General features: G+C 42.0%; 1 protein-coding gene across 10 annotated transcripts; it reads right to left on the reverse strand.

The window, feature by feature from the left end:
- Positions 1–251: 251 nt before the first annotated feature.
- Positions 252–19,578, reverse strand: rfx1a (regulatory factor X, 1a (influences HLA class II expression)). Of its 10 annotated transcripts, none has more exons than XM_035948444.2 (18): positions 19,423–19,578; positions 16,573–16,953; positions 15,826–15,917; positions 15,627–15,722; positions 14,462–14,559; positions 13,558–13,990; positions 12,739–12,920; positions 10,299–10,418; positions 9,911–10,044; positions 8,664–8,782; positions 8,354–8,460; positions 7,902–8,053; positions 7,308–7,405; positions 5,927–6,076; positions 4,821–5,029; positions 3,829–3,982; positions 2,306–2,351; positions 252–2,208 (listed from the first exon to the last, which is right to left on the reverse strand). In XM_035948444.2, exons 2-18 carry the CDS (start codon positions 16,931–16,933, stop codon positions 2,048–2,050), a joined length of 2,712 nt encoding a protein of 903 aa, XP_035804337.1. In that variant the 5' UTR covers positions 16,934–16,953; positions 19,423–19,578; the 3' UTR covers positions 252–2,047. The 10 variants fall into 10 exon arrangements, with proteins under 10 accessions (XP_035804337.1, XP_035804340.1, XP_035804336.1 ...); XM_035948447.2 differs by having other exon boundaries at positions 13,609–13,990; positions 15,627–15,725; XM_035948443.2 differs by having other exon boundaries at positions 15,627–15,725.
- Between the last annotated feature and the right edge of the window lie 667 nt (positions 19,579–20,245).

Genomic DNA, 20,245 nt, shown 5'->3' on the forward strand with positions numbered 1-20,245 from the left:
TGTTTTCTGCACAAACGAGCTGAGTGTTGGTTTCATAAAACAGTCTGGTTCCTGTTCCAGTCATATATAGATCACTGCAGCAGACGTGTGTGTGTGTGTGTGTGTGTGTGTGTTTGTTATTACCACCCAGGAAATCAGCGTCAGTTTACCAGCCAACAGTGTAAGATTTAGTAAGATGGTGGTGTTATTTCACAGCATCATCTCTGCCCAGCGTCACTGAACTTTAAAGATCAAATAAATCCACCAGAGGATGCAATTTTAAAAATTCTTTAATTTATATCTTTAAAATTAAAAACATCTGAATTGCATTCTACCACCTCCAAAGGCACAGTCATACTTATAGCAGACCAAATTCATAAAACACTGCCACCGAACATCTTTTTTTTTCTCAATTTGTTTTGTACATAAGAAACGATGCACTATAAAAATGACTAAACGTTTTTTGTTTTTTACTGGGTAAACAATGGCCATTCTGTACGCTGTAGATCATTAAAGACTGGAGCGATATGTACTCAGCTGTGGTGGACTCCATAGAAAGGATAATGTGCTGGTTTGAGGCTGCCTCACTGCAGCCGGTTAAAGTATTGAAAAGTTCAAAAATGACGACCAGTCTTTGACCAACAGTGTTTAAGAAGATGGATGTTTGAAGCAAAACGAAGCCGTTGGCAGGAGGGTGGGAACGCAGCGAGACGAGGGAGAAGAGTGTCGGTGGAGGACTGTGCAGAAAAAAGCCGTCAGATCTCTGCGCTCAAATTCTCTGAACCGCGCTGACAAATCTGACACCTCCACCTCACCGTTCGAAACACCGAAGACTTCAAAGAAAATAAAAAAAACCAAACATTTCAGGTTACTCTGAGTTTTAAAGACAATAGTCAACATGTGCAAAGAGGCAGGGCCTTAGCCTGTTTGTTGAAAGGTCTTCAGATATGATACAGGATTGATAACCAAACGTACAATCACAAATCAGTAATGCACACAGAGGTTGCTTACAATGTGTGACAACACAGCACCATACACTGCACAAGAGGTTCACTTAGTGACAACAAAATTCAAAATAGTGGATAAATATACAGTAGAATATATCAGCGTTCTTACTCAGGCACAGTCCTCCTTAAAACAGAATTAAAAACAACAGGATCAGGGTCAAAGCAAACAGGTTTGGCACAAACATGGAAAAAAGACGGAAATAAGGCAAGGAAATAACGTGAAAGGAAATGAGGCCACAGAAGAACTTAGAGATGGAAAGGATTGAATCACTTTGAACAGAAATATGACACAAACAGCACCTCTCTCTGGAACCCGGTGTTCAGTAAAGGAGAGAGGATTTTTTGCAGCAACTAACAGGAGTCCTTATTCCACAGCTGTATCTGTACAGATGTGTAGCAGCTGCGACAGGCACTCCAAGAACACAACAACGGCTCTTTTACAGGCGAACAAAACAAACGGGAATTCTACACGCGCCTCCCAAATCAGGAATTAGAAAATATCTACAGAACAGTCAACACTTGGCATGACTTACAATCACACAACCAGACACACAACAAGCCTCCAGAAACACCAGCAGAGCCACAGCGCTCGCACAAGCAGACAAAAACCCACTCACAAACCCACTAAAAACCCCGGCCGCCTGCTTCTCATAGTGTTCAGCAGCCGTTTCCTCCTCCTGTAGAAGTTACCTTTACACACTTCACGGTATTCTAAAGACCACTTGGACACGGCAGTGACGGTGGAGGAGGATCTAAGGTGAGCAGAAGCGTCTCAGCGAGGCGATGGCAGGACTGAAAACATGCCCAGCTGTAGTTGGTTTGTACAGATTCATAGGACTGAAGGATAAAACGCTCCGTGTTTCTCTGGTCTGAGCCACCTCCAGTGATGGTGGATGTTCAGGAGGCAGCAGCAGATACCGACCAGCTGCTTTGATTGTGTGTTTGTGTGCCTGAACAACACACACAATCAAAACCGCAAGAGTGTGCACGCAGCTAGCGAGCTATATACATGTCAGGTGTATAAATTAGTGTTCTTTGTACATCTGTGTGTGTGTGTGTGTCTAGTTGTCAGCTGAGCCGGTGGTGAACAGGACTCTCTGGTCAGTTCTGGCCAGCTTGGCAGGCGGCTCCAGAGACTCGTCTCCCAGGACGGGACCATCTGAGGGCAGGGTCAGCTCCTGGCCTTCTTCATCGCTCTCCTCCTCCTCCTCCTCTTCCTCCTCTGTGGAGGCAATAGAGACGGTTACAGACGACGGTGGGAACGTGACGACGATTAACATGACGGTGATTAACATGAGATAAAACAGAAATGAACCGACCTTTGTCAGGATCCAGCTGGTTCAGACCTCGGCCTAAACTGGCAAACTAGAGACAAGATGGAAACGGATTAGACCTGAAAATATGATTCACTTTACCGTTCCAGAGCTTAAAGTCACTTAGAAATGTCCTTGTGTTTGAAAGAAAAGCATTTTTTTTCAATGAAGATATTATTAAATGAATGATAAATCCAGTGTAGACATTGTTAATGTGGTAAATGACTATTGTAGCTGGAATTTTTTAACAGAATGTCTCCATAGGGGTACACACATAATAATACAATACATAGCAGTCTGTCATGGCGACAATGACTGTTTCATTTAGGTCTGATCAGCTCTGTCCTCAGCCTGTCTACACCCAGCTTCTTCAAGTTACTCGACCATTTCATGGAACAGCTTGCAAAGTATTTGTAGATGCCATCTGAGCAATTATAACTAGAACAATTTGCATTATAAATAAGAGGATTTTGTTCTTTTCTATGTCACAGTTAACAGATGCATAGGAACAAATGTTTACACGTATCTAGTGGAACTAATGTTCTTTTGTTGCGGTAGCATCAGGTTCATTTTAATCGACGCACATTATGGTTGAAGCAAAAATGACAGCGTTGCCCAATGTGCAAGATGTTCAAGTTACGTATGAAGACCAAAGTTTCTTTTCTTTAACTCCTTTGGTTAATGTGGCCAATGAGGTACGTGTACGTGTATATTTTTCATTGTATTTCTGTATTTATAAGCGTATTCTGTGTAACCTCAGTTTAATTTATGTTTGTGTTTGTTTAGTTCTTACATTAATTCAGGTGAAATTAAATGCCTGTCCCATAAGAACGCCTTGTGTCAGTAACTCACTGAATGGCAGCTATAGTATTTAAGTACCGCTAGCTGTTGCTGGACTAGCAGCACATTCCTGGCAGATAAAGGTATTATCAGTGGCAAAGACAAGCAAAGACAAACTGACTCCAGCATCTGTTGCAGTGACAGACCAGACGATAGGTTGGTTTATCTCTGCTCTTTGTGTAGAGCATGTCATGATGCACACTCCACCTGCCAGGATGTCCAGTCTCACCCATGTAACTGGGAGTGGTCCACCACAGACCAGTGGCAGATATTGTTTTTACTTCTGCCAGGATGTCCAGTCCGTGCTCTCGGAAAGGGGGGGGTGCCGGTTGAGTCGCCGACGGCCCGACCCATGGGACAGGTAGCACCGGTTTTCATGGTTATCCCGTAGCAAGCAAAGCAATGCCTGACCTGACTTGTAGTACCCCTCTGTACCATAGGAGTACAGAGGAACACTTCCAGCAAGCATCACTCCTGGCTTCTAATGCTGCATTGTGGACTCACTCAGACCATAACATGGAATTGTCTGAGTGACCTCAAACTTTTGAATGGTTGCGTACATGTCTAGACTGTAGATTCTTGGTAAAGTTGAGGGCTGCACTACACTCGACTGAACCCCAAACTTTTGAACAGTAGTGTATATTGTTATATGTGTGTGTGTGTGTGTGTGTGTGTGTGTGTGTTCATACCTCTCCCATGACAGCGATAGGGGTCTCTCCTTTGGCCTGGGCCACTCGGTGCTCTATAAGGTAGTACATGTACTCGTCGTACAGCAGGCGGATCAGGTGGAAGGATCCGAAACTGGCTGCACTCCTCAGGGTCAGGTCTCTGATCACCATGGAGCTGGAGAGCAGAGATGGAGGGTCTAACTGTCGTCATCATCATCATCATCATCATCATCATCATCATCATCATAATACATTTTATTTCAAAACACCCAAGGACACCGTACAAAGTACAAAGTTAAAACACATTCACATTAACTTGTGTCATTTTGCATCTCATTTTTGCAATATTTTGTCGTTTTTTTTTGTCTTTTTTTGTCATTTTGTGTTTCTTTTTTGTCTCGCTTGTGTTTGTCTATTTTTTTGGCGTTTTGTTTCTCGCCTTTGTCATTTTTTGTGTAATTTTTGTCGTTTGTCCATATTTTTGGCGCTTTTTGTCAAATTTTTTGTCTCTTTTTTGTTTTGTTCTGTGCCATTTGACTCATTTTTTATCGTTTTGTGTCTCATTTTTGTCATTTTGTGTTTCATTTTTGTACTATTTTGTCTTGTTTTTGTTTTTTGTCTGACTTTTGTCGTTTTGATCATAAAGTAAAATCCTACATCGTTCAGTTCCAGATAGCTGTGACTAAATGTTGTGTTTCTTTGTAGATAAACTGTGATCTATAAGTTGTAATGTGTAAATGATAAACTGAGGCATAATGTTGCTGAAATTGAACTTATTTTGCTTTCAGGTTATTCATAATGTTTTGTAAAAAGATTATTCATTAAATGTGAACATTTCCAGAATGTAGTTTTTTTCACTAAAACAAAGGAAACATGTGGAGTTGTGGTTTTTTTTATAGGTTATTATGCTGTGATTTTACTGGCTGGGATCACCTGAGATCACTTTGGGCTGAATGTGGAACCTGAACTAAGGTGAGTTTGACTCTTCTGCTGTAAATGCTGCATCGTCCCACCTGTAGAAGGACCACTTGAGCAGGAAGAGCTTGGCGGCCTTGGGGAAGGCGGGGCTGTGCTGGTAGGGCTTCAGGACCTGGGAGACCACACCGTCCAGCCAGGCCGCCCACTGCTCCAGGGAGTTCTGCTGCTGCAGGGTCAGCTTGAAGTCCTGCTCCAGCCGCTGGACCACACGGTCTTCACACCTGCACACCCACGAAGCCTGCTCCTGGAAGGGCAGACAGGAGGAGGGCAAAGGGTGAGTATCAGTAGCTAACAGAAAAACAAACACAACAGACTCCCTTCTGACACTCTGCTGCTAACTCTCTGCACACCTTCACTACAGTCACATCTAAACATGAAACAGAGATGGTGCAACTTGGAGAATCATTTCAGTAAACCTGACTTTATTTAATCCCGGTTTGGACTGGACAATGACCCATGCTGTGCAGTACACAGAACCATCACAGCAAACTGAGCAGGAAACTATAGTTTCAATAGTCTCATTAAAGGACCAATGCGTGTCATTCATTCTGGATGAGTTAAAGGAAAACTGTGATCTCTGGTGAAACTGTTCTGTTTCTTGAATAAGAGGAACAAATGTGTTTGTTGACGTCTTCCTTCATGGAAATAATTAAGGAACCTGTGATGGCGAGGCAAAGTGGACAGTCTGGGTCAGAAAAAGAAAACAAAAACGCATGTAGATTTACTCTCTCACACACACCCACTGAGAATCTTGCCAAGGTATTGATGTCGCCTGAATGCTTGCTTTTTATCTGCTCTCACACCTGTGATTAGTTTTACCTGTAGAGGGCAGCAGTGATTCTCCTCAGGTTACAGTTACAGAGTAAAGCACTACATGCTGCCCATACAGAGATACACTGAAGCCTACCATGACTGTTTGCATCTCACTGTAAGCCTTAAAGAAAAGGGAAGTATTTCTGAGAAAAAGCAAGTGGGCTCCCGGGGTGCAAAAGAAAGACAGAATGACTGAAGAAGAACAACTGAAACTCTCTGAAACCACAAGCTACAGCAGAAACAGCTGCATGTGAAGAACAAAAAACCAAACCAGCTCCCAGTAGAACTCATGCGACTGATGCTGCCAGAGCTGAGACACTAAACCAACCTGGACGTTAGCAAAGTCGACCCGGTTGAGGTCTGAGAGCATCTGGTTGATCTGGGCCGTGTTCTGGAGGACGGCACGGGCGGCCTGGGCCAGATGGTTCAGACTGGTGTAGCGACGCAGCGTCTGGGCAAAAGCATTGGCTGACGTCACCTGAGAGAGGAAGACCACGGATTAGACGTCAGGAACATGGAACAGGACAGAACAGAACAGAACAGAACAGAACAGAACAGGGGTGTCAAATATGCGGCTTGCAGGCCAAAACCAGCCCTCCAGAGGGTCCAATGCAGGACGACTTTGTAAAGTGTAAAAATTCCACAGAAGACATTATACATAATTTCTACACCATGACAAGTTGTTTTGATCAGAAAGTAAAATACTAGATTGCTCATTGTTCTTTTTGTGTCTCATTTTTGTAATATTTTGTCTTGTTTTTGTTGCTTTTTGTCTGACTTTAGTCGTTTTGATGATAAAGTCAAATACTACATCATTCAGTTCCAGATGACTAAATGTTGTGGTTCCTTTGTAGACACTCTATGATCTGGAAGTTGTAATGTGGAAATGATAAACCCAGGCTGAATGCTGCTGAAATTGAATTTATTTTTCTTAAGAAACTTCAGGTTGTTCATGAAAAAAGATAATAAATGTGAACATTTTCAGAATGTACATTTTTGCACTAAAACAAAGGAACCATTTGGAGTTGTGGTTATTTATAGGTTATTATATTGTGATTTTACTGGTCTGGATAACTTTAGATCATGTTGGGCTGAATGAGGACCTGAACTAAGATGAGTTTGACACCGCTGGAGTAGAAAATCCTTTATTTGTCTCACAAGGGGAAACTTGAAACGTCACGGCAGCAAAGTGACAGTAAGAAAAGCAAGAAGATGGATTTTTTTACATAAAGGAACCCATATACTCACTTAGTGCTACAAACATCCTTTTATATCAGATGCTTTGAGTGAACTAGAAGGAGAAATGTGTGAACAGTTCTCCTGTGAGCCCAAATGGGGAATATGAGAGATGGATGACCTTACATAACCTTATCAGATTCAGTAAATTTTGATATTTCCATTGTAACAAAGCTTCATGATGAGACCATTATCAAAAAAATGTTCACAACAGGCAGCTTTGTGGTTGCAGTAATTTGCTTGACTTTCATTGTTGCTGCTTTGCTTCACAGCAGAGCAGCAAAAAATGAGGCTGACTTTTATGTAACATCAACGCAGGCCGTGTTCAACAAACCACACCGGGGAAACTCCCAGACATGTAATAACGTCTGAGCCTTCAGTCAGACTCAATAAAAGCACGCTTTCATAACGTCTGATCTTCTAAAACAAACATGCAGTTCCAGTAGCTGTGAGCTAATACGGCAGGCCTGTACCTTGATGCGAACCATTTCCTCAGGGATGTTCATCATGGCGTTGGTCAGCCAGCTCTCCAGGCTCTTGGCAAAGTTGCGGATGGCTTGAGTTAAGGCACCTTTGGGCGGCACAGAGGGAAAGAGGAGACTCAGCTTAGAGGACGTTTACATTTTATTATCCCCTGAGAAAAGATTAACAAGCATGTGGTCAGAACGACTACAATTCTGCTGGATAAACAGATTTATTGGCCATGCATACAAAGAACTAGATTTCAAGCAAGCCCAAATTACTCATATGTGGAAACATTTCTCTGGCAGCACTGTGGTGGATGAAAATAGAGATGATTCCAAAGAACAGGATTTCTTCCATTCAAAGACTGACTAAAACTGTAACTGAAACAGAAAGGAACAAGTGTAATTCCAGTGAGTTTCCACGGCAGAGCAGTGGATGGAAAACACTGAGTTCTTTCACATCAAAGCCAGAACATCAGTCCAGATGTTTCTACCAGGAAATAAATAATCTCAGAGGAATGCTGAACTGTTTGAAATGTCATGTAACTAACAGGTTTATTCTAATCAGCTGCAGTTCTTTGTTTGTGCTTCTAGTGGCCTTACTGGGGATGGGTCTGAGGACATCAGGGATCAGGATCTCCACCAGGGTCTGGTACAGGCTGTTGTCACAGTCTCGGCTCCAGCGCAGCACCGGATCATACTTGCACAGCAACACCAGGCAGGACTTTGGGAGCCGCTTCTCTGACTCATCATGACTGCAAAGACACAAAGACACACCCAGAGTCAGGATGGAAAATTTTATTGCTACACTACCATTCAAAAGCTTAGGGTCTCTTAGAAATGTCCTTATTTTTGAAAGAAAAGCAGTTTTTTTCAATGAAGATAACATGAAATGAATGATAAATCCAGTCTAGACAATGATAATGTTGATAAATGACTACTGGAAAAGGCTGATTTTTAATGGAAAACATGAGATTTCTGGGCAACCCCAAACATTTGACCGGTAGTGTACGTTGGGACAAAGTCTGAATGCTGAATGAAACGTGAACGCTCACACAGCCAGCGTAGCATCTCCAGCCTGACTTTGGCTGAACCTCCAGAAGGTCTTCCACAGAGTCTCCACCAGGGTGAACTGCAGGTTGACCATCACGTCCAGTATGGCCTGATGGAGCACAGAGAAAACATCTCAGTGACTGATGACAACAGATTTGTTATTACTAGACTTTGCATTTGATTCAGGCTGTGTAACCTCAAACGATGTGATATTTCCTTCCTCCGGTAAACATTTACAGTTGGTCTACTTTCATTCCAGTCCTCTGTGACTCACTGGTAACGTGGTAGAATTCTAAACAGCCAGTCGGTTACCTCACAGTGTTCTCTGTACAGCAGCTGAAAGCTCTTTATGTGCTCCAGCTCGATGCCCTCTGGCAGAGACTTCCCCTGGAGGTCGATGTCTGGGAAGTCCGGCAGAGCTCTGGATGCATCTGGACACAGGAAACAAAAACACCGGATACTCAGAGAGAAGTGACATTAAATGCAGAGAGTAATCTGCATTAACTGCAAACAACATGGAGTGTGTTTATGTGGACATGCTGGTTGAGATGGTACAGCGGCTGTAAACCAGGGGAGTCAAACTCATCTTAGTTCAGGTCCACATTCAGTTCAGTTTGATCTCCAGTGATATGGACCAGTAAAATCACAGCATAATAACCTATAAATAACATCAACTCCTAAAATTTCCTTTGGTTTAGTGCAAAAAAAATACATTCTGAAAATGTTCACATTTAAGGAATTATCTTTTTACAAAACATTATGAACAACATGAATATAATTTAAATTTCAGCAACATTCAGCCTCAGTTTATCATTTCCACATTACAACTTCCAGATCACAGCGGGTCTACAAAAGAACACAACATTTAGTCACAGCTATCTGGAAATGAATGATATAGTATTTTATGATTTTATGATCAAAACAACAAAAAAAGACAAAAAACAACAAAAACAAGAAAAAACATTACAAAAATGAGACACAAAACGACAAAAATGAGAAACAAATGAAAAAAATGAGAAAAATGACACAAAACAAAACAAAAAAATAAGACAAAAAAAATAGACAAAAAAGTTACAAAGCAACAAAAAAATGGACAAAAAAGAAACAAAACAAAAAAATAGACAATACAAGTGAGACAAACAAAACACAAAATGACAAAAATAGGACAAAAAATACAAATGAGACAAAAAGGAAACACAAAACAACAAAAATGAGAAACAAGACGACAAAAACATGAGAAACAATAAAAGTCAGACAAAAAAACAAGGCAAAATTTTACAAAAATGAGACACAAAATGACAAAAGAACAATGAGCAATCTAGTGTTTCATTTTATGATCAAACAACTTGTCATGGTCTAGAAATGATTTTAAATTTATAGTTTTAGTAATTTACAATCTGCAGTTAATGTCTTCTCTGTAATTTTTACACTTTGAGGGCCGGATTGAACCCTCTGGAGGACCGGTTTGGCCCACGGGCCGCATGTTGGACACCCCTGATGCAGTGTTTCCATGGCACCTTGATAAACCTGGTTCTTCGTTAACTGTTCACTGAACTCACCCAGGAACTGCTGGTACTGCTGAACCTGGGTGCTGATGTCCACGTGTCCGGACCCCTGCTGCTGCTGCTGCTGCTGGCCTGCTCCTGCCGCCGTGCCGTTGGTCATTCCTTCCACTTTATGCACAGGCTTCAACCTGATGGGAACAGGAGGAAAAATACATCAAACATTCAGGTCCAGACAAACGCTATAAATAATGAAGCCTGATCATAAGAGCAGCAGATGTCTGGAGGGTTAGAACACACATATAGAGAGAGAATTAGAGGAAAAACCAGATTCAGGAACACAACTACATAAAGGACATAGATACAGATGGAGAAATGGAAATAAAGAAGGTGCAATGATACAGAAGATGTGCTTGAATTGGTGCTGGGACGGTTTAGTGCATACCTCTGTTTCTGTGAGAACGGCTGTTGCCTCATGGCCAGATGTTGCTGATCTTCCATCAGACGGAGGAGGGACGAGCCTGCCTTGATTCTCAGCCCATAGTAGTGGTATTTAGAATTACCCCTACCAGAAACAGAGAAAATAAAATAAAATTTAGCCTGTGCTTTCAAATCAGTTCAATCTAGAGAAGAAGACAAGAGGCCTGATGGTTAGTCTGAATATAAACTGACTTAATCCTCCAAAATCTGCCAATTTTTCTCTTAAAAATCACTAAAATGTTGGCATTTATTGGAGAAATAAACTGTAAACAGAAAGAATCAGATTTTTTTAACTAATCATCTATGATGCAATGTGCTGTTCTGTTGGAAATCTAAGTGTGAAATCCAGAAATGACAATTAATGGAAGTAAACTGGGCTGAACGGAACAAACAGTAGATAGGAGACAAGTGTGGAAAACTAATAAAAATGTAAATAGCAAAATATTTATGTTAAGTAGGCACTTTTTTCAATACTGGTATAAGCACTTGGATTCCACTTATTTCAATTTCTGTAACATAAATAATCAAGGAAAGTTCAACTTACAGTATTTTTTTTCTTATGAACGATTCATGGCATTATAACATTATTATACTACACAGATTTTTTAGTTTTTGTTATTTCTATTTCTAGCCATGATTGTGTTGTTCCAATAGAGGTGCAGGACTTTAAATTACAATTAAAAAATTAGGAAAAAAATGCCCTTAAACTGCTGTGGGTTCAGAGGGTTAAAGACATGTATTATAAATCTATAAAGATATGTTAATTAAAGCCCCATACTCCCAAGTATTTCTGAAAAGTGGCTTTCACTCGCTCACTCTCCCTTCCTTTGTCAAACTCACCCACACACATGCTGTCTGTCTTTGTGTCTACCCACATTTCTTCCTACACAACGTTTTGCAGAGCTCCTGAGAGCTCCGGAGATGTTCCTAGAAAAATCTCCATCAGTCTCCTGATGGAAACTGTGCACACATGTCCACAGTTTAGATATGTGGATGATATACGTGTTGATCGAGTACAAAGATGTGTTTGCCTGCTCTCTCTGGGATGTCACACTAATATTTGCCTATAAAAGAGCAAATTAGACGGAAAAATATATTTAAAAATTAGCATGTTTGGAGGATGTGAACCTGTGTATGAGACCCTTTGGGCTCAGTTATACTGTATAATATAAATTCTGAGGCCTCTATGGCAACAAGACACCCGTGACTTGCAGGAGTAAAAACTCCACAGAGACGTTGAAATGCCATAAATCATGAAGAAGAAAAATCTAAAGGTGATTTATTTTGATTATTGATCCAATAATGGTATAGCTTTACATGCTATAAAAGTATTTTACTACTTGTTTCTATATTTGTCTCTTATCTGTTCTGTGTAAACACTGCCTGCAGTTCAACTGAGTTCAGCTAAAAAGCCATAGAATTTTTGTCATGTGATTGTCAATCTCAGCTGAGTCACTAACTGCTTCACAATTGCACCGAGGAGCACAGAATTTTTCCTTTTTTTACAAAATCTAGTTAGAACAAAGAGTTTATGTTTGCCAATTTTTAAATGACCCATGCAGAGTAATTAGATTTAGATAAATATCCTGATTTTAAATTTAGATTTGGTTCCATTTTATTGACAGAACAGCATCATGAAGTTCAAGCGACATCAGAAAGTTGACAATCCAATGATTCTTCTTGTTTTTTAAAAGACAATGAGCCTTTTATGACGGTTCTGGGGTTTAGATGAACACCGAGTAGTTTCTGCACCTTTTCCTCACTGTGGGCTCATTTTTTACTGCATAATATAAAGTCTTAGGCATTTATGGTAACAACACACCCATGACTAGAGGTAGTAAAAACTCTACAAGGAGGTTAAAATGCCATAAATCATTAAGAAAAGAAAAATCTAAAGTTGATTTATTTTCATTATTGATCCAACAAAATCTGTAAAAAAAAAAAAAAAAAAAAAATGGAATCAACATGTCCAACGTATTTCCAAGTGCCCACAGGTGTTAAAAATACTATGAAAAAACATAATAACATGCTACAAAAATATTCTACTACTTGTTTCTATACTTGTCTACTCTGTGTAAAAACTGCCTGCAGTTCAACCTAGTTCAGCTAAAAAGTCACACAAACTTTTGTCATGTGATCGTTGGTCTTAAATAAGTCTCTAATTGCTTCACAGTTGCACCTAGGAGCACAGAATTTTTAGTTTTTTACAAAATCTAGTTCAAAAAAAGAGTTTATTTTTGGCAATTTTCTAAGTTTAGATTTGGCTAAGTTTTCTGACAGAACAGAGTTCAAGGGATGTCAGAAAGTTGAAAATCAAACGATTCTTCTTGCTTTTACAGTTTCTAGTGCGCATGGTCGATGAGGTCTTCTACACCTGAGTCTGGGAGTCTGGCGGCTGGTCTTACCGTGTACCCAGACGTCTTGTGCGTAGCCCCATGAACACAGATCTAATGAGCTTCCCAAAAGACGCAGCGTTCACAGGCTCTAGTTTCTGCTCCTGGCAGTGCAGCAGGTAGTGGCAGTAGAGGGTGGAACGAGGCAGACTCACACCTTCAGCTGTCTCATAGTTGTCCAGCAACCACTGTACCTGACACACAGGCAACGGAAAAAGAAAATAGCTGGTGCAGTTAGCAAAGCCAGTAGATGGGAGCACTTTAATATCTGCACACTCGTTAGCAAACACACGACGTTTGGGTTCGTATACAGCACATGCACACATATTTCTCTAATTAATACATTATTCAAACACAAATCGATCATTCAGGAATGAAAAGACAAATACATCCGTTTGCGTGCCGCGGCATACAACTTTGGTATGCAATGAATCAATGACCTGGAATACTGATGGGATGTCTGCCAAACACATTTTGGTTATCATTATCATATGGGATTCAATATGATGAATTTAGGATGAACAATATAGTGTTGGGGCATTTCAGGCAAATTAAAAATGCCCCTCATCACATGCACTGCAATGACATGAGAATGATGAGGTCATGGTTTGGTTTTCTTTGAGGAGGAAATCACAGTTAAAAAAATCCTGCAGGTTTGAATGCAGTCAATACTCAAAGCTGTAACATCAGCTGAAGTTTTCTGGTCAGATTTTTAATTGTGCTTTCCATTCGACAAAACTCGACTATGACGTCATCAGTGTGCGCCACCAAAGGGTTGTGTGGATGAGAAGGAAACGAGAAGAAATTCCTGCGCTTGGCGCCTCTGCATACCTTCTTGTCTGCCGACGGCACGCTACTCTCCTCGCCCTCTGTAATACTCACAGTGGCTGGGGAGGCGCGGGCGGTGGCGGTATGTGAGTAGTTCTGACTGTTGCCAGCTGCCCCTCCACTGCTGCTGCTGCCCAGCATGTAACCCCCCTGGATCACATAGCTGCCCGCTGCGCCACCGTTGGTGCCTGCCCCATCCCCTGCCCCGTTGGTGGTGCCACCTGCCGCCACCACGGTGGCTCCGCCCCCCGCCGCACTAGTGGGCTGTGCCACAAACATGGACACGCCCCCTGTAGTGCCAGCGGTCACGGAGACGGTGAGAGGTGTGCCGGGGGTGGAGGCCTGTGTGCCTGAAGTGGGCTGACCTTCGTAATACGGGGCAGCTGTGGTCTGGGTGTACAGGGGGGTGTCAGTGTAAGGGAAGGTGCTGGAACGGCTGGACGAGAGACATGAAGACGTGTTAGAAAGCAAGGATGGAGAAGATACACTGTAAGGAAAGAAAAATAAGGTTTCTTGGACAAACACTACCAGTCAAAAGTTTGGGGTCACTTAGAAACGTCCTTATTTTTGAAAGAAACACTTTTTTTTCAAGGAAGACAACACTAAATTAAGACATTGTTAATGTGGTAAATGACTATTGTAGCTGGAAACAGCTGATTTTTAATGGAATATCTCCATAGGGGTACAGAGGAACATTTCCAGCAACCATCATTCCTGTGTTCTAATGCTACATTGTGTTAGCTAATGGTGTTGAAAGGTTCATTGATGATTAGAAACCCTTGCACAGTTATGTTAGTACATGGATAAAAGTGTGAGTTTTTATGGAAAACATGAAATTGTCTGGGTGACCCCAGACTTTTGTATGGTGGCGTATGGTAGAAACTGATAGACTCGGCTGTATTCTAACATGGTGCTGGTGGTGTAGTTGGTGTCTCCTCCTTCCACATACTGCACTTGATTGGTGTACACATGTTGCACTGGCACTGATGTGAGCTGCTGCTGGACCTGGGGAGGGAGCACACACACAAAAATACAGTAAATTCTTTCTTTATTTATTCATTTGATAAGGAGACTGCAAATTAATGAATATCTATTTCGACAGCAGTAGACATAAATATGCCGGATTATAGCAACAATACTAATTTATATCCGCAGTCCCTAGACAGGTTAAAAAAGAGTCCTTCTCTTATTAAAGTCAGACATGGGGGGCGAGGCGAGTCCATGTAACAGCTTGTAGATCCAACAAGCAAATTTACATTTTTTTAAATTCTCAAAGCTCAATAAGTAGTACTTCTCTCAGATATTACAAACATGATATGACATCGGTTTTCTATTGAAGATCTTTCAAGATTTTTTTAATAGAATGATTCTATGATTCTGCATGGATTTACACCTGTCAGCGACCAACATGGTATCCAATATTCAGTGTGTGATAATATCATGGAATGTAGAAACATTCTAGCAGCACCAAGTGCTATGAAAGGTCTAATTTGTCTGACCAAATTAACTGTCTTATCTTTTGTGTCTTTTACATTGAAAATAACATTCCTGTCTTAGCCACAGACAGATTCCCTGACCTACTTGAAAAGTGGCAGCTGTAGTCTGCAGCGGTGGCTGACTGGGGTCTGAGCTGGTGACTGCAGAATGATCTTCTGTCTCTTTCTCAGCGTACACAGAGAGCAGGTACAGAGACGGGTAATACTGACGGGGATCCAAGTGGAGGTAGAAGGGTTTGCAGCAGTAGTCTGCTTGTGCCTGGGCCTGGCATTCTGGCTGTCCTGTCTCCTCATGCAGCTGACATTCTGCTAGTTTCTTATCCCTGACTAACCCGATCACCTCACTGCTAAGGGGAAGCTGAAAGGCGACAGGTTTGACCACAGTATAATGAGCTGAATAATACCAAAAATAAATTGTGAGGAAGTTGTAATGTTTTGAGTGTGTCAGAGGTCCTACGGATTACACATTTTGTGATGTGAAACTGTCATGTTTAGTTTGTTTGCCAGTGACAGTAAAGGTCATTGTGAGACATGAAAGCTGGACACCAGGAATGAACGGTGACGTGTTTGACTAACCTCCTGGGTGATATGAACGGGCTGTAGACTGGTGACACTCAGCTGTGTGCCTGGCTCGGTCTTGGCTATCTGGGAGGTGGCCTGTACCACGGACCTCTGCTGAGATGAAGATACCGTTAATACGGGGGAGTTTTAATGTCATTGAAAAAACAATTTGATGTTGTTTGTGTGCATACTCTACCTGCTGAGCTGTCTGTACCTGCTGAACAACCTGGGTGGGAACTCCTGTCTGCACCACAGCTGGAGGGGGGCTGGAGTCCGACACGCTGTCACTGGAGTGAAGGGAACCCTCTGGGAGACAAGGAGGGAATGTAAGCAGCTTTGCAGTTTAGTGATATTATTTCACTTTCATTAGCTATTTTCTAATTACACCTCTTGTCCCTAAAACAATTCCAATGTTTTGAGGTGTGATACTCAGTTCTATGCAGTTATAATTCACAGAAAATGTGAAGAATCTTACCTCTTCAGAATATACATTTACTAAATTTGTTACAGTCAAAGTAGACTTTTAAACATTAAAATGTCTATATAAAAAATTTTGTTCAAAATTGATTAATCCTCTGTCATAAAGATGCTAATTCTTAACCTCTCAGGGTCTCTTGAGACAGGAGTCCCAGGCTAGTTTAAAAGAACCAAACACATCCACATAGTTTTATAGTTACACTGTTAATAATATGACATGGTTTTGCAGTCGCGTACATTTTCAAACGGTCCAGGTTGTGCAGAAAAAACCTGATACTTGTCTGTTACACTACAGAATTTAAAGTAGTAGACTGCAGAAGATTAAGCATCTCCAATTTAAAGAAAAGAAACCACTAAATTATGGAAGTAAAGTGCTGCTTCTGTGCACGTATGTGTAGTCGCATAGCCCCAAACTGGCCTGATCTACATTCATACCAAAAACTTCCAATTATGTATGTATATATATGTGACACTGAGCCTTTACCGGTGACGGTAACAACGATGTACTGAGGAGTGCTTTGAGCATTTCCAGACTGTGTCGGGGAGCCCTGGATCTCCGCCGTCACATACTGCGTCTGTGCCGGCGGGGCCTGCGCTGTGGACTGGGCCTGGCTTCCAGCTGCAGGCTTCTGGGGGGTGATGGAGGGGGCTTGTTCGGTGGGAGTAGTTTGACCTGTGGGTGTGACGACAGTGGGGGTGGCCACAGTGGTCTGAATCTCAGCCAGAAACTGAGGGGCGGCTGCAGGGGTGGAACTGGCCTCAGGTTGGCCTGGCGTGACGGTAACAGCAGCCCCCTGGGTTTGGGCTGCCGGCTGGATCTCACCTACATAGCCTGAGGTGGCCATTACAAGAGCTGGGAATCACACTGGGGAGAAAGAAACAAGAGGCACGTTACTCTGGATTAGATCGACCATCACAGGATGAATAAATACTGTATAGATGTTTGTTTCAGGCTGCACAGTGGCTAGGTGGCACTGTCGCCTTGCAGCTAGAAAGTCCGTGGTTCGCGTCCCGGCCTTCCTGGGATCCTTCTGCATGGAGTTTGCATGTTCTCTCTTTGCATATGTAGGTTTTCTCCAGGCACTCCATCCATTATCTATACACTGCTGAATCCTCATTAGGGTCGCAGGGGGCTGGAGTCTATCCCAGCTGACTTAGGGTGAAGGTTCACCTGGACAGGTAACAGTCTATCACAGACAAAAAATATACAGAATATATCCCCTTTGCGCCCCACAAGTCGTGTCCTTTCCCACAGTGTAAGCTGATCCGTTCCAACCCCCAGTGTTTGGAATAGCATCGCCATCTTCCAAGCATGATATCCTGATTTTCCTAACTGGAATTCTGAATGGATGGCTGGTTTCATTCCTTGGGGAATCAAGAGAAAGAAGGACCTGACTGGTTCTATAGGCAGCCAAAAAAGGCACTGCAACTGGTCAATGTTTACAGCTGTCCTATATTTCTGCCCTCTGATTGGTTCCCTTGTCTCGACCAGCATAGCACCACATAGACAGACAAGCACACTTGCATTCACACCTATTATTAATTTATAGTCACCAATTAACCTCAGCATGTTTTTGGACTGTGGGAGGAAGCTGGAGAACCTGGAGAAAACCTACAAACTCCATGCATAAAGATCCCAGACCTAAGCCGGGATGTGAACTGGGGATCTTCTAGCTGTAAGATGACAGTACTAACCACCAAGCCACTGTGCAGCCCAGTCCAAAAACATGCTGAAGGTAATTGGTAATTCTAAAATTGTGTCTCCCCCCCCACAACCCTAATGAGCAAATTAAGTGGTGTACAGATAATGGATGGATTGATGGATGTTGGTTTCCAAGCTAGTGTTCAATTATCCAGACAGAGATGAGGAGGTTTTGACTGTATAAGGATTGAAAATGTACCAGAATAAAATGCACTAAATCATAGCTCCAAATCAAATCCTTTAAAATGTGTAACTAGTACTACACTAGTAATGTCTTGGGATGTGAAAACCAACTTGTAATAGCACAGGCAAAATTTGGAAGTCTCCAGAAATTGAAGTGTAACAACATCAAATCATTCTTTTTTTTTCTCACCTGGAAGCACTGCTGTGGCTGACCTGTTGGTGGTGCAGCTAACGTTTGGATGTGGGGGAGGAGCACTGATGGGAACAAGCATTTTGGTGTCTGATTACCTGTAATATGATCACACAGCCTTTGGCCTCTCGTGTATAGAGCTGAGCCCGTAGCACAGGTTGGGAAAATCCCTAACCACACTCAGATGCATTGTGTTGTTGCCTTTAGGTCACATGCAGGTACAGGGAGTCCCTGAACACCACTCCTATTTACATATCTTACATATTAACCTCGAAAATGAGAGTCTGTAAATATTACTCATCTTTGTTACAGCACGTGATGGAGGAAAGGGTTTTTTCCGCTTTGTAACTGTGCTGCCGTTATTATGAGTGCGTTTTCAAAACCAAATGAGGGCGTTACATACTAAATTAAAGGTTAATTAACTAGAGGAAACCCTGTAACAAACCTGCATGGTTGTTTATTTAGCAAACCGGTGAACAAAGAGGTTAAACTGGAGTCAGACCTGCAGAGCACCTGCAGAACGCCCTCCTTCGCCACGCCCCTCCATGCTAAATGTCTGCCACCTGCAGACCGCTGCTTCCTCAACTTTCCGTTACCGACAGAAACACGTTTCACGCGCCGGTAAACGTTCCAGCTCTTCCCCTGCCTCAACACGAACACAAACACGTATCAGCCGCCACACTTTGAACTAAACTATCCCCATCTGGCCTCCCCCTTTAGGGCAGTTAACGCTGTGTAGCCTGTGTGTTTCAGGCGGCTAATGGGAAAAGCAGAACGTGTCGAACCGTCCTCGGCAGCCCATAATGTACCGTTAGCCTGACCGGCGTGTGTTTGTGGTCATTCTACACGTTAGCAGTAAGCAGCAGCGAGCACTAGCCTGTCGTGACAATACTGATGCTAGCTCTCTGGCAAGGCAACACGGACAGCAAGCTAACTGGTCTCTACAACAACCGCCATTTTGTACCTTTTGCATTTGACATCGCCATAACAACGGCCTGCTTGAGTATGCATCTGTGGCTGCGTCGTCATGGCAGGCAAAATTCAGTGTCACCCGACTGAGTAGCACACACAAAGTGCCGCATTCAAGAAACGCACTCGGCCGATTATCGGACCGACGGCTAGCTGGCAGGCTAACCTCAGTGAACACTGGGAGGCAGTTGCCTGTTATGGCTACTGAAACAACAAGGGAAAAAGCAATAGCACAATTCAGTTGAAGCATTAGAGGACATGAAATATTTTCTGTATGTTAAGAGCTTCACCTCTGGTTCCACGTGTGTATTTCCCACTGGTAAAATGTCTTCTTTTATTTTTATGGCGGATTCAGTTGTTGTTGTTGTTGATTCTCGTTGCTGGGTTCTTGTCGCCAGGGCTACCGTGGCTATGGCGCTTCGTCCTCACCAGGGCAACTGTTGCTACCCACCCGCTCCCTGCCCTCCCCCTGCGCCGGTCTGATTGGCTGAGCGTCGCCGAATTGTCTTAAAGGGACAGCAGCAGCGAAATTTCACTACAAAGCCTTCCACGCCCATTTGTGGAAAATCCTTGTCTGTCACAAGCATTAAATTTTTACAACTGAGGCGGATGATACGCCAGTGAAAGTGATAGGTTCGCCTGAGTGCTTGTCAAAATTCTGCAAGTATTGATTTGATAGTGTCATAGTGACTGTGGAAAATTTATAAACAGGGGCTAGAGCCAGTACACACATGTACTAACCATTTATCTGTAATGATGATACATCTTTCTGGTGCATTTGTTCACACTGAAACTAAACTAAGCATCTATTAGTTTTACTTATCAGATAAATAATGAACAGTGATCTCAATTTCATCCCTTCTTTATTATGTTTTTTTTTTAAATTTTAGATGTGCAACACACAGTCTAATTTTATCTAAGGAATATGCACATCGGCATCACTAGCAAGGTGATTTTAAAAAGAGTATGAAAACTGCACAAATATGCTTTAAATTTAATAAATTCAAATTTCAAAATTATAAAAAAATCTCAAGTAGATGTTATTATTATTATTATTATTATTATTATTATTATTATTATTATTATTATTATTATTATTAATAATAATAATAA

Source organism: Amphiprion ocellaris, chromosome 19, assembly GCF_022539595.1.
Source record: "Amphiprion ocellaris isolate individual 3 ecotype Okinawa chromosome 19, ASM2253959v1, whole genome shotgun sequence".
Lineage (NCBI taxonomy): Eukaryota > Metazoa > Chordata > Actinopteri > Pomacentridae > Amphiprion > Amphiprion ocellaris.